General features: G+C 51.2%; 1 protein-coding gene across 1 annotated transcript; it reads left to right on the top strand.

Moving 5' to 3' along the window:
* Positions 1 to 626: 626 nt before the first annotated feature.
* FOXO4 (forkhead box O4) lies at positions 627 to 12,141 on the top strand. Its single transcript, XM_039354825.1, has 3 exons — positions 627 to 1,406; positions 9,382 to 10,612; positions 11,458 to 12,141. Exons 1-2 carry the CDS (start codon positions 966 to 968, stop codon positions 10,594 to 10,596), a joined length of 1,656 nt encoding a protein of 551 aa, XP_039210759.1. The 5' UTR covers positions 627 to 965; the 3' UTR covers positions 10,597 to 10,612; positions 11,458 to 12,141.
* Positions 12,142 to 12,377: the final 236 nt, after the last annotated feature.

Genomic DNA, 12,377 nt, shown 5'->3' with positions numbered 1-12,377 from the left:
GTACCATGCCCTGTCAAAAGGAAAATGCATGAAATATTTAAGAGGGAGCAAACGTTTTCCTACTGCCTACTAGAAAGTCCTGTGGTTAAAGGATTTTCCTCAACTGGAAGGGCTAAGGGTTCATGACGCACTGACTAAGCTGTGTACTAAGCACGTGGGATGGATTTACGCACGACGGAAGGTGCCAAAAGTGGCCGAGTGGGCTTGCACCACAGTCGGCTGCCCTCGCCGCCTCAGCCAGCCAAGGAGGTTCATGAGCTTAGCTGCTGTACCTTTGCCTAATGGGAAGAGGCTGATTTCTCGCCCTTGCCTAAAGACGGTGAAACGCTCGGCCAACGTTTGCGGTGTGAACCCATCAAGAGACCCCGTCCCATTTGGAGCGGGTTTAGACCAAGGGGCGGGCAGCACAAGAGGTCACAGCCAAGCTGCGGGAAGGAGGAGGGCGTAAATTTGGAACAGCCAGCAAGGGGGGTGGAGGGGGCACAGCACGACGGACTTGTTTTGGCGGCAGCGGATTGGCCGCCTGCTCTTACGTAAGGGCCCCAAGACGAAGGCGCATACTGGCATCCGCCCATCCCTCTCTCCCGCCGCGAGGCCTTCCGGGAGTTGTAGTTCGGGAGGTGCCTCGCCCCAGCGCCCGTCTGCTTGCTTTGCCTGACGGGAAAGAGAGTCCCTGGCCGCGCGCAGAGGGTCTGTGACGGCGCACGCGCGGAGGGGCGCCTGCCTGCCTCGCCTGTGGTAAACAGAGTGCCGCCGAGGCGGCGGGCTGCTCTCGTGGCTCTGCGCTCGGCTGGGGAGCGGCGAGGCCGCGGCGGCGGGCGCAAAAGCGAGCAGCGAGCCCGGCCGGGGGAAGGGGCGCGGCGTCGGCCCCGGAGCTCCGTGGGCGCTTCCCCGCCGGGCGCCCCGACCTGAGGCGCTGATGTGGCGGCGCTGAGGGCGGCGGGAGAGGCGGCAGCGGCGCCATCATGGCGGAACCGGCCGGGAGCCCCCAGGCGACCGAGTCCTCCTCCTCCTCCTCGTCGCTGGCCGCTCTGGACCCGGAGTTCCCCCCGCAGAGCCGCCCGCGCTCCTGCACTTGGCCGCTGCCCCGGCCCGAGCTGGTGGCCGTGGTCGAGCCGGAGCCCGGGGAGGCGGCGGCGGCCAGCCCCGAGGAGCCGGCGGGCGGCGGCGGCGGCGAGGCCCCCGGGGCGGCGGGGGCCGCGCGCAAGGGCGGCGGGGGCGGCGCGGGGTCCGGCGGGGCGCGGCGCAACGCCTGGGGCAGCCAGTCCTACGCCGACCTGATCAGCCAGGCCATCCAGAGCGCGCCCGACAAGCGGCTGACCCTGGCGCAGATCTACGAGTGGATGGTCCGCTCGGTGCCCTACTTCCGCGACAAGGGCGACAGCAACAGCTCCGCCGGCTGGAAGGTGAGCCCCTCCCCCCTCGGCAGCCCCGGCGGCCCTGCCGGCGGGCCCTGGGGGGCGAATCCCCCGCCCTCCTCCTCCTCCCGCCGCTGCGGCTGCTGTTGGAGGCTCCCGCGGCGCCCCGGGAGGATCCCGCCGTCCGGATCCAGGAGGGCTGCCCTGCTCGGTCTCGGCGCCCCGAGAGCGGCCTCCCTTTTCCTGGCAGTATTTCCAGTCCGTTTTCCACGGCTGTTTTTTTTTTTTTTTAAACTGGAATAATGCTTGGAGAATTAGGCCTTTGCTTTCAGTCCTTAACCACTTTATAAACTTGGCAGAAGACTCACCTGAAACTTGAAAGTTATCCTCTTTTATCTTTTTGCTTTTAAAAAACCATTGAGTTCTACAAGATAAAAATACTGCAATGCCAACGTATCACATTTTTTTCTTGAATCATAGCAATAGGAATGGAAGACAGTAAATTGCACATTTTTTCCAACTCTTTTGGCAGGGTGAAACAAAAAAACTCACAGGAATTCTGGTAAATTCTAAAAACTGGCAGGGATGGTCTGGTGTTTTAAGGGGTTTTGCAGGTGCATTGTGGAAATTCTGGCATTGTTTCCTCAGAAAACGGCTTTTAGTGCCAGCTTGCAAACGTGTTGTTTAGAAAACAGCTCTGGAAGGCAGGGTTAGAACATAGGCGGTTCAACCCTGACTGTCCCCACGTCCTGCCACATATTTGGAAACATCTTTGGGCTGATGTGCAGTAGTCCCTCATTTGTTAACTGTCCAAGTTACTTGAACGGGATTTAGTTTCTAGACCTTCAGGATAAAGTGCTGTTCTAAAAATAGAAAATTTCTGGGCATGTGCAGAATGCCAGCTTCAGGAAGTCTTGTGCTTCCTGGAACCTGCTTTTAGATGAGGTGGAGTTGCTCGTTTCTATAGATTGGCTCGTGTGGTGGTTTTGCCATCTTGCAGGGTTACTGATGCAAAGAGTTTGAACTCTTCCATCCTACCAGGTAGGGCAACTGCCTCCTTTTCAATTAGGGAGGGAACAATCACAAAGGCAGGGAGAGGACATCAAACAAGCCCAGCTACAGATTACCCCACTGGGTTGCTGAGCGCCTAGGCAGTTGCTTGGCCTTGAGCCCGTTTATAGCTGACAGGCTGGAACTCTTTAATCTTAACCCTTGTAGAAGTTTCAGCCCCAGTTGAAAGGACGGTGGCTTCAATGCCATGTGCATTGGCAATATTGACTCCCGCGGGGTGTCCCTGGGCAGAGAGATCTGGGGTTGGCTCTCACCACACTGCCCTGATTATTGCCATGGCCCAGATACCCTGCAGTGTTACTGCAAGGGCAGAGCACTGTGGGGAGGTTTACCTGATCAGCCGGTAAGAGAACGGCTTCAGTGGCTGGAAATTAGAAAGAGAGGACAAAGCTGCTTCCTGTAGGCCTTGAGAAAAGTCCAGAAATCTCTGCAGGCTTCTTCTACCTCCTCTGTCTCCTTTTGAAAAAGTAAAATTTATGATTGGGGGTAAGGGGTTAGGGGTTTTCTTGATTTGGGAAGAGATTTACAGCTTTGTTCCATTTGTCTACCGAATGTCCAATCATGTTAGACAAACTGGATATAATAAATCACTGTCTGGCTTGATTTGTTGTGAAGTTGTCTTAAATCTTGGCTTACTTCACATGTTCAGGATGGATCCTGAACAGTCATGAAAGGGTGGACTTTGGGAAGCTGTGCAGCAGATGACTCCCCCCCCCATGTTGTGCTCTTTCCTCTTGAGCTTGACCCTGCAGTTCACTTTGTTTCAGCACTTCCAAGAAAAGCCACTCCCTGCCCCCTTTGTAAATGTTCTCCGCTGTTTCTTGGAAAGGCAGGAGTGAGGGCTAGGACTTTCGGCCAGTCTGCTCAGTCCCAGGCTTCAGCTCTTTGTCACCCTGCTGTGCTGATGCTTAATATAAATATCTCCTTCATAGCCTGCATTCCTAGCCCTCACAGCCCTCCTTTCAGAAAAGGACCTCTGAGCCGAGAGTGAGCATGTCTCTTCTGCTCTGAGGAAATATGGTATGGCTGGCAGTCTTTTTTTAAAAAAGGCTCTTTTCAACATGAGTCGTATTTGTTTGAAAAATTGGCAGTGCCAGCCATAAAGGCAGTTGACTCCTTCAGTGGCTACTTGTCTCTGTTCTGAGTGCCAGAAGAGCACCAGGTGTATGAATTATCCACTTTTTTTTTTTAGAGTATATGTGGTAGAAATTTGTTTGGGCTGGAAATGCTTGTCTTTGGAAAGCATGGGGTCATCCGCAAAGGTCTGCCATCTTTCCTGTCAGTGAGAAGCTTTTTGGCCCTGCTTAGGAAAAAGCCTTTGTTTAGGGGAAGGTCTGTGTTGGTTTTAAACATATGTTTATGACTGATGCTCATGGAGTATCCCAATCACATAGCAAGCTATCTCTGCTGTTTTGGAATGCAGAGATTTATGAATGACACCCTTTCAGTCTCAGCAGATTTAAACTCCCAGTGGCTCAGTCTTTTTTTTTTTTTTTTTGTGGCATGAAGATGCTGAATCACGAAAGTTCACTAACTGCAGTTCTAAGGGCAATTATTGAACAGACCTTTTTTATTACAGTGTTTGGCTACGTTTTATTCTGTACAGCATTATGCAATTTAAAAAGGGATCTTTTCTGACGTACAGATGGAAGATGGCTGTGATTTGGAACTTGGGACATGAAACCCTGTGCTGGGCTTCCCCCTGCTGATTGCAAGGAGAAGAAGATGGATGTCTTGATTGCTGTCATAGTTCAGTTTAAGACAAGGATGTGCCAAACCTGCTCTAATGCTCCTTTTCAATATCTTCAGAGGAAGACTACATTGCTGATGGCTCTGAATGCTTGGAAATGGCTTGATGGGTTTCTCCTGTCCCTCTGATACAGAATTTAAGAATGAGTTAAAAGGAGAATATTGAAATGATGTAGCACAGTGTAGCTGCATTTCCTTATTCATGGTTTATAAATAACTTTTTTACATTTTCCCCATAAAGCTCACGAGGGCAAAAGGGTGCATTTCTGTGCTTCCTCTCCCCTTAAGAGCCTGTTTGGTTCTGGGCTGAGCAGGGATGAGGGAAGGTACACTGGATCCTTCCTTTTTCAGTGAACTCTATTACATGCAGAAAAGGCGTGGTGCCTTGGGAAAGTACCAGTAGGAAGGTCTGACATTGTTTTTAGAAAACTATAAGTTTCTACAGTCCTTAGATGTAAGTATGCTAATTACAATGGCTGGATCCATATAGTTCTCTAAGCTTCAAATGAGCAAGCTATGCTGCATTATGGCTCAGGTTGATGTGTGAATGAAGCTAGCGATGATATATCAGCGCATGTCTTCTCAGGATGGCCAGGTTCTGAGGGCTGCTGGGTTATCGTTTACTGGGTCGAGGAGGAGAAGAAGATATCGGGGGGGGGGGGGAATAGGACAAAGATGAGGGAGCAAATAAAGTTTCAACTTGGTGATATTTCAGGGCAGTTAATGCTAGAGAATGCAGAGAGGATATTATCAACTAATGTTTCCTGGCTGAAAGAGTAAATTAAAAAAACAGGGTGTGCTTAACTGAATCAGAATAGGACAAACACGCCCCACCCCAAAGCCAGTTGGGTTCAGAGTCCCAGCAGGCCCTTTCCCACTCCCTCTCCTGCAGCTCACTGCCTGCTCCTGGTAACCCAGGTGGAAGGTTCCCCCTGGAAGGAGCCTGTGCAGAGGCAGATTGGAGTTGTATCTCCCCCCAGTGGCATTGCCAGGATCCTGAAGCTGGCAAGAATCTAACTCTCACTGACCACTGAAAAAAAGCTGCTCAGTTGGGCGTCTGTCAGCTTTATGTAATCTTTGGCTAAGGGCGATCTCCAGCTTTGTTGATATTGCTACCCAATTTATTTCTTGCTTCCACATAAGAAACAAGATTATTTTGCTTAATATGTATTGGAAACATCCAGGTTTCTGCTGGATTTTATACTTTCTTCACAAATGAGCCTTTTAACCCTTATGTTGTGTTTTTCCTCAGTCATCCTGAATGTGACTTGAAATCTCTACCATGCCTTGTAGAGCTAAGTCCCGCTGTGTGTGCTAAGTCTCCTTTATGCTATCTTTGATGAAACACACTTTCTCCCTCTGTCAACCCTATAAGGTAGGCCAGCTGAAGAAATAGGTGCCACATAGCCCTAAAATTATTTTATTACAATGATTGTAATAACAGAAACTTATGTGTCTGAATGTGCTTCCCCTCCTCCTTCCTCTAATTTCCTGTGAATTAGGGATTTTCTCCCCAGTTCCCATTAACATAAAGGACAGAGGAAGTTAACAAGGATCTCCTTACAACATCCTGCTGACTTTGATCAAGCACAATTGTGGGGAAGCCAGGAGGGAGTTGCAAGTCCCAGGCAGCTCTCTTGCAGGTTGGCAAGCGGGTAAGCGACTGCTGTGGGGGAAGAGGATATGTGACGGTTTGGCATAGCCCACGTGTGGCAGGGGGCATTGAAGGGCATGTGAGGAACTGGTGCAGTGCCAGGGTAGAGAGGCTTGGAGTGGCTGTTGCCAGGCATGGGAGATTTAGCTGGGCAAGTTGCAACCTTTTCTGCATGTTTCCCAATTGATTTTGCTTGTTGGAACCAGCTGGGAAGCAGCTAAAGCGCGATCACGTGACCTTGGGATGCTGCCACTGTCATAAGTTTGAACCAGTTGCCAAGTGACTGTGTGTCCAGATTGTGTCCACGTGACTGTGAAGGTGCTGGGCCAGCCAGAACCTCAAGGACCAGTTGTAAGTGCCACTTGTTCAGTGCTGTCGTAACTTTGGTCACTCAGCAAGTGGTTGTTAGCCAAGGACTACCTGTACATAAATGTTCTCAAATCTCACCTGCAGGGATCAAGCGAGACAATCTAATGAGGTGAGTAAGTGGCGATTTCCATATAAAATTATGCGAGGAACAGGGTTAGGGAAAAGTTGTTTTCTGTTTTGTTGAAGAACCCCGGGCGATCAGTGTGGCTGTGATGCCGTGAGTTGTTGTCTACCTCTGGCAAGCAGGTTGCCCTCAGAACATTAGAGCCTTCTTCCTGGTTCCTGCAGTCAACACGATATTCCTTGAATTTTTCCAGCTCCATTACGGAGGGTAAATTCCTTCCTTGGCAGACGCTTCTGTAGGAGCTGGCAATTTGATACAGGAGATGTTTCCTCCCAGGAATGTCTGTCTGAGTGTTCGGCTCATCAAACCATCATTTCCTGTCTGTTCTGATGAGGACAGTTTGCCCCAACCAGCTGCCAAATGGTTGTAGGTTTGGAAGCTCCTGAATGAGTTGTTACCACTCAGCCCTTTCAAGATCCATTTTAGTGTTTGCTTGTGGTGAAGAGAGAGCTAATGGGTGCTGCTTTTCCACTACTTAATATCCTAGACTGACGGTTCCCAAAGTAGTAGCCTTCTTCCAAGATGGTATCAAGTCATCTGGACTAAGAAACCTGAATCAGAAAATGTGGGAGTGGAGGAGATGGATCGATGCTGGGAAGGCAACAGAAGTCAGGGCAAAGGGTCTTCTGAAAGGTCCGGCTTTTTAAAAATTGATCTCTTCCCCCCCCGCCCCCTGTGAAATTACAGCGTAGAGAAATTGCTGTTTAGAAAGGGGATGTCAATCAGGTAACATGCTTTGAGCTTGTAATCCTCAACTTGTTTTAAAACAGGGTTTAGTTTATTCCCGGGGCTCCAAGTTTTTGTTTTCCTTTTTTTCAGAGAAGAAGTTAAGGTTTGTTGGAAGTATTGATTAAACATTTTGCCATGAATGTGTGGTCAGATTTAGTGATTTGAACCTGGACATTTTTAGAACCTTCTGGCTGGGTTCACCCATCCACTAAGTTTGTTTTTGTAAACTTTTGCTTTTGTTTTAGAGTCACAATTGATTGCGTTCATAAACATGCTAAGCAAACAGCAAACCAGAGGACAGCTCAGCACAGCGTGTGAACGTGGTTCCTCTCACCTCTGTCCTAAACTATTTTGCTTTGCTGTAACTTCTGGCTGTTCTTTGGGGAGTGATTCTGACTCATTCCACTCTCCACCCCCCCCCCCCGCAGAACTGTGTGGCTCAGCATTACAGTGTTTGTTTGCTTGCAGGAGACAGTCTCGGCACCTCCAGAAGGTGACCCACTGAGATTTTGGATCAAGACAGGTGGCTTTGGTGCAAGGGGGCCTCCTTGGTCCTGGAAAGGGCTGCCGTGAGAGGGGTCAGCCGACCTCCGTTTGTGCTGTTCCTGCATTTCAGGTTGACTTTGGGGTTGTTGGTCTCAGAAGTCCCAGAGCAGCAGCTCTGACCTGGGGCCAAAGAGCTCTCTTGACGCAAAGCTGAGCACACTGCGGTTCTGGCAGGCCAGCCTCTTCCCCAGAAGTGAAACCTGACTAGTATTCTTAGGAAGTTACACGCTGTTCCCCACCTCTTGCTCTCAAGTCGCTCTGTAACCGGGCCAGAATCTGCCGGTTATGCAACTAGGCAGCCTCCACCATTCCTTTTGGGGAGAAGGGGGGACTGTGGCTGACCGGCTGTTTTGCTGGCTCCTGTGGGATGGAGCTCTGAAGCCACGCACAGCCTGCAAACCGCCACGCAGGGCATAAGGATCCTGTTCTACATCAAGAACGGTCAGGGATGAAGGAGTGTGCTTTCTATTTGCCCAATCACAAGGAGTGCAGCGAAGAAGCCTGGGAGCCAAAGAATTCTCGGCTGGAATTTGAAAACAGCTTTGTGGCTTGGGATCCATGAACTTCTTGCTGTGCAGTTGTAGCCAGTTGGCAAGCAGCTAGTAACACTGGTTAGGGGGCAGAGCCAAGGCAAGGCCGCTCAGGTTTCAAAGTAGGCGTAGCCCAAGGCCATAAGTCAGATCTGTGCCTGCTCTGTGCCGCTCGGTGGGTAACAGTGATCCTGTCATTTCTGTTAATAGCTAGTGGGGTTCAGATGCGGGCCGCCCAGTTTGTTATTTGCTCTCCTGTTCTCTTCACGCCTGGCCTGGAGGCGGATGAATGCCCTTCAGAAGGAGTAACACTGGCTCTGTTCATATGCAGTGCTGAACGATAAAGCGGCTTGTTTGTTTTGGATTTGATGTGTTGTACACATTCAGCATGCTGTTGCTTCTTTAACCACTGCTTGGTGCCATGTTTGAACCCAGTCACTGAAAACCCAGCCGGGAAATGAAGTAGCAGGATTCTTGCCATTCTTGGGGCTGTCTACTAGAATGGCAAGTGTCCCGATCCCTGCGCTGTGCAGGAAGGGAAGAAAAGGGCCAAGGAGGCCTCTGGGAAAGGAGAGAGGGCGGAAGGAGACAAATGGACAGGCCACAAGGAAACTGGGTGGGTGGCTTGTGCCCTCTTTGCCTCGTGGCTCAGAGACTCTATCCCATGTTGTTTTTTCCCCTTGTGTTGTAATATGATAAATCTTGATAGATTGTACTATTTGCAGTTGGTGATAGTACAGCGGGATGCCGATTTCCCCACCATAATGTTTATATTGTATGACTGAAATGATTAACATTTTATTGTTTAAAGAAAAGTATTGGAAAAAAAGAGAAAAGGATGTCAGTGTTTCAAGTGCAAGATTATGTCTATGTAACAGAAAAATAGGGGGAAGAAATTACAGTGACCTTGAGATGTTTGGCAAGGCTTTCTATAAAGTCTGGTTCTTGGTCTCCAAATGTATTTAGCAACCCCCTCCCCAGTGGTCTTAACTACGCTCTATCACCTGGTCGGTATTTTTGAGTCTAATAAGATCTGACAAACCTGAAGTCCACAGGCTGCTACCGTAGGGAGGTGGGAGCAGTCTGATAGGTCAAAGGGCAGCCTCCCAGTGCCCCAAAGGCTGCGGGTGGTGGGGGTGGTTGTAGCTGCACACCCAGGAAGGTCTTCCCACGGCCCAGGAACCCCGGGCGGCTCGTGGGTGGGGTTTATGGGTTTGGTCTCACCCTCTGTCCTTCCCACTTTATTTCCAGAACTCCATCCGGCACAATCTCTCCCTGCATAACAAGTTCATCAAAGTGCACAATGAAGCGACCGGGAAGAGCTCTTGGTGGATGCTCAATCCCGAAGGCGGCAAAAGTGGGAAAGCCCCGCGGAGAAGAGCGGCCTCCATGGACAACAGCAGCAAGCTGGCCAAACTCCGTGGGAAAACGCACAGGAAGAAGCCGGCCATGACGGCTGCTCCAGAACCGACGTCCGACAGTCCCGTCTCCCAGTTTCCCAAATGGCCGGGCAGCCCTTCCTCCAGGAGCAACGAGGACTCGGAGGTGTGGACCAGTATCCGGCCTCGGACCAGTTCGAATGCCAGCAGCGTGGGGCTTTCCTCGGTCCTGGCCGAGCAGGAGGACCTTGCTGACGAGGAGCTCCTGCCCACCCTCGTCTACTCCAGCGCGTCCAGCAACGTGCCTCCCACAGTGACGGAGGAGCTGGAGCTCATCGATGGCCTGAACCTGATGTCGGCTAGTTCCTCATCCTTGCTGGCCACTCAGCAGCCGGTGTCCAGCGGGGCGGCCCAGAGGAACCCCACCTTCCCCTTGCGAGCCCCCAGCTCTGCTGCTCAGGCCTCCGGCTCGTTTGGCAGCTCCCTTTTCAGCCCCATGGATCACCTGCTGCCCAGCTCCACCGGCCATTTCTCACAGTCGCTGGAGGAGCTCCTCACATCCAACTCGCCACCAGCCAGCGATGTGATGATGACCCAGGTGGACCCAATTCTCCCGCAGAGCGGAAGCAGGATGAACAGTCAGAGTTTCCTGCTTCTGGGGGACCAGCCCTCCAAGCCCAAGATGAGCCTGGGAAGTCTGCTCAGAAAACCTTTGGAGCAGCAGCTGGAGTCCATTGGTGCCACCGGGCTGCCCTCCGCCTTTACCATGGCGGCCTCTTCTCAAAGCCCCGTTGGCCTTTCTGCTTTGAAGACGTCGGGCTCAGCACAGTCTGCCCAGATGAGCCAGATGGGCACCCAGCCCTCTCTGTCTGCTACTTTCCCGGCCTTTGATGGGAATCAGGATAAGCTGCCCAATGATTTGGATGTGGATATGTACATGGAGGACCTTCAGTGTGATGTGGATTACATCATCAGCACCGACCTCATGGATGGAGAAGGGCTGGATTTCAACTTTGAGCCCATTCCGTCTACTCCGAGTTACCCGAGCACGTCACAGGCTTCCAATCACAGTTGGGTCCCCAGCTAACTTCCTATGGACAAAGGTATGTACACGCTGGCTCTGGATTCCTGAAGGCTGCTCACCCCACCCCACAGCCCGCCATGAATCCCTGGCCCTCCCTTTCCCATATTTCTTGGTTCAGGAAACATGTGGATCACCCCCCCCCCCCGTTCAGGCAGAAGTTCCCTCAAGTGCTGTCAGCCACCAGCGCATTCTCTGTGAAGGGATGAAAGGTGCTTCGACTCTTGCAAGGCTCAATGCACTTTCTGTCCTTGGGCCAAACTAAATGGTGTTTGGTTTTGTTCAAATGAAAATAACTGCCATATAGGAAGATGAGGAGGATGGATGGATGGATGGAGGTGAAAAAAATTTGTTTGCCTTGGGAGAAAATTTGCTAGAAACAACAGTCTGGGATGGAGACAAGTGGAAATAGAATCACCCAAATTGAAAAAGCTAAATGCTTTGGGTCTGTCTTTGCTTGCTTGGGTTCATACGTCAGCCATTTGCTCTTGTTCTTCTTTCTCACATACTAAAATGTTTCATCTTTATTTAAAAACAAAGGGATGATTGGTAGCAACCAGGTGGCCATTTACAGGAGAGTAGCTGTAATCATAGGGTATAAAAGTCAAGCCAAGGGCTGCCTTCTGCAGATGATCCTGGGCAGTTTTTTGTGTCTTGCTAGATGATGGCTTACTGGCCCTAAAGCTTCTTTATTGTAAGCAGCCATTTCTTTAGGGAGTCTTTGGGATGCAGTTCCCATATGTGGGGGTGACGAGAACTGACTGGGGGCAGTGTAACCACCCCTTTCCTGTTCACCTTTTCTGTCGTTTGTTGCCCTCTGTGCACTAAAGAAAACTAAGCATTTTTCTCCCTCACCCCACTTCCCAGTGCCCTTCTGCTGCAGGAGCTTTACACACCCAGAAGAGTCTGGAATGCCAGGAGCTCTGGTGCCCGCCTTGGCCTTGCATGTGGGCTGGGCACGAGAGCCGGCTGCCACGGGAAGAGAGCGATCTGTCCAGTGCCATGTCTTTTCATGAATCCAGCATACGCCTTTCTCCCAACAGAAGCCTTGGAGAGCGCTTCGCCGGGGCCAGACCTTTCCTGCCCCGAAGAAGTCTTTTCAGACAGATGTGCTTCAGGCGCAGCCACAATAGGTCTGAATTCACCAGCCAATTTCTGCCTCATCTGTCATTTGACTCGGTACACTACGCCTTGGTGGATGCGAAGAGGATCAGCCAGTCTCGGGGCTGCTTGAGTGGAGAGCCCTGTCCTTTGTGCACTTGTCCTGCTTGAGAGTAGCAGGTGGGGAGGGGGCAAGCTGTCCTAGGGAGCGAGGAGATCACCTGGCTTGATCGTGACAGTCCTGGCCGAGAGCCCTTCTGGAAATGCAGGCCTGGCCCCGCCTGGCCCTGGCCCAGGTCACGACAGAAAGCACTTCCCTGACAGGTGTGGCTGCCCTCAGGCAGGCAAGCAGGTGCTAAAAGCTGTTGCTGAGAAACCAAAACGCCTTCTCTGGGTTTGTCTCTGTGCTGCAGTAGAGCAATAGGAAACCCGGATCTGGCCTTAACCAGAGCCCTGATCAGTGTTGGTTTTTTTCTTCTTTTTCTAACCTGGAAGGGCATTTTATACAGATGAACTATTTTGGTGGCGTTTTTCTATCTTTTCCTCTTTCATTTGGACGAGGCTTTTTGTGAGAGCCTTGGGCCCTTTGTACACGTCTCTGTGTGGAGTGCCTTTTCTCCCCTCACTTGGCAGTTCAGCAGCTGTGCTATTCCAAGTTTTATCCAGAACAGGAGGGCAGCTTCGGG

The sequence above is a fragment of the Crotalus tigris genome, unplaced genomic scaffold (assembly GCF_016545835.1).
Source record: "Crotalus tigris isolate CLP2741 ecotype Arizona unplaced genomic scaffold, ASM1654583v1 scf7180000018585.330925593:3314079, whole genome shotgun sequence".
NCBI lineage: Eukaryota > Metazoa > Chordata > Lepidosauria > Squamata > Viperidae > Crotalus > Crotalus tigris.
The sequence above is the reverse complement of the archived record's forward strand: the minus strand, read 5'-3'. Positions and strand labels throughout refer to the sequence as shown.

Bases quoted from the DNA above. Each gene is read 5' to 3' on its own strand.
- FOXO4 (XM_039354825.1), top strand. From the start codon at position 966: ATGGCGGAACCGGCCGGGAGCCCCCAGGCGACCGAGTCCTCCTCCTCC. The intron at 1,407-9,381 runs GTGAGCCCCTCC...CTTTATTTCCAG, and splicing joins ACAGCTCCGCCGGCTGGAAG to AACTCCATCCGGCACAATCT.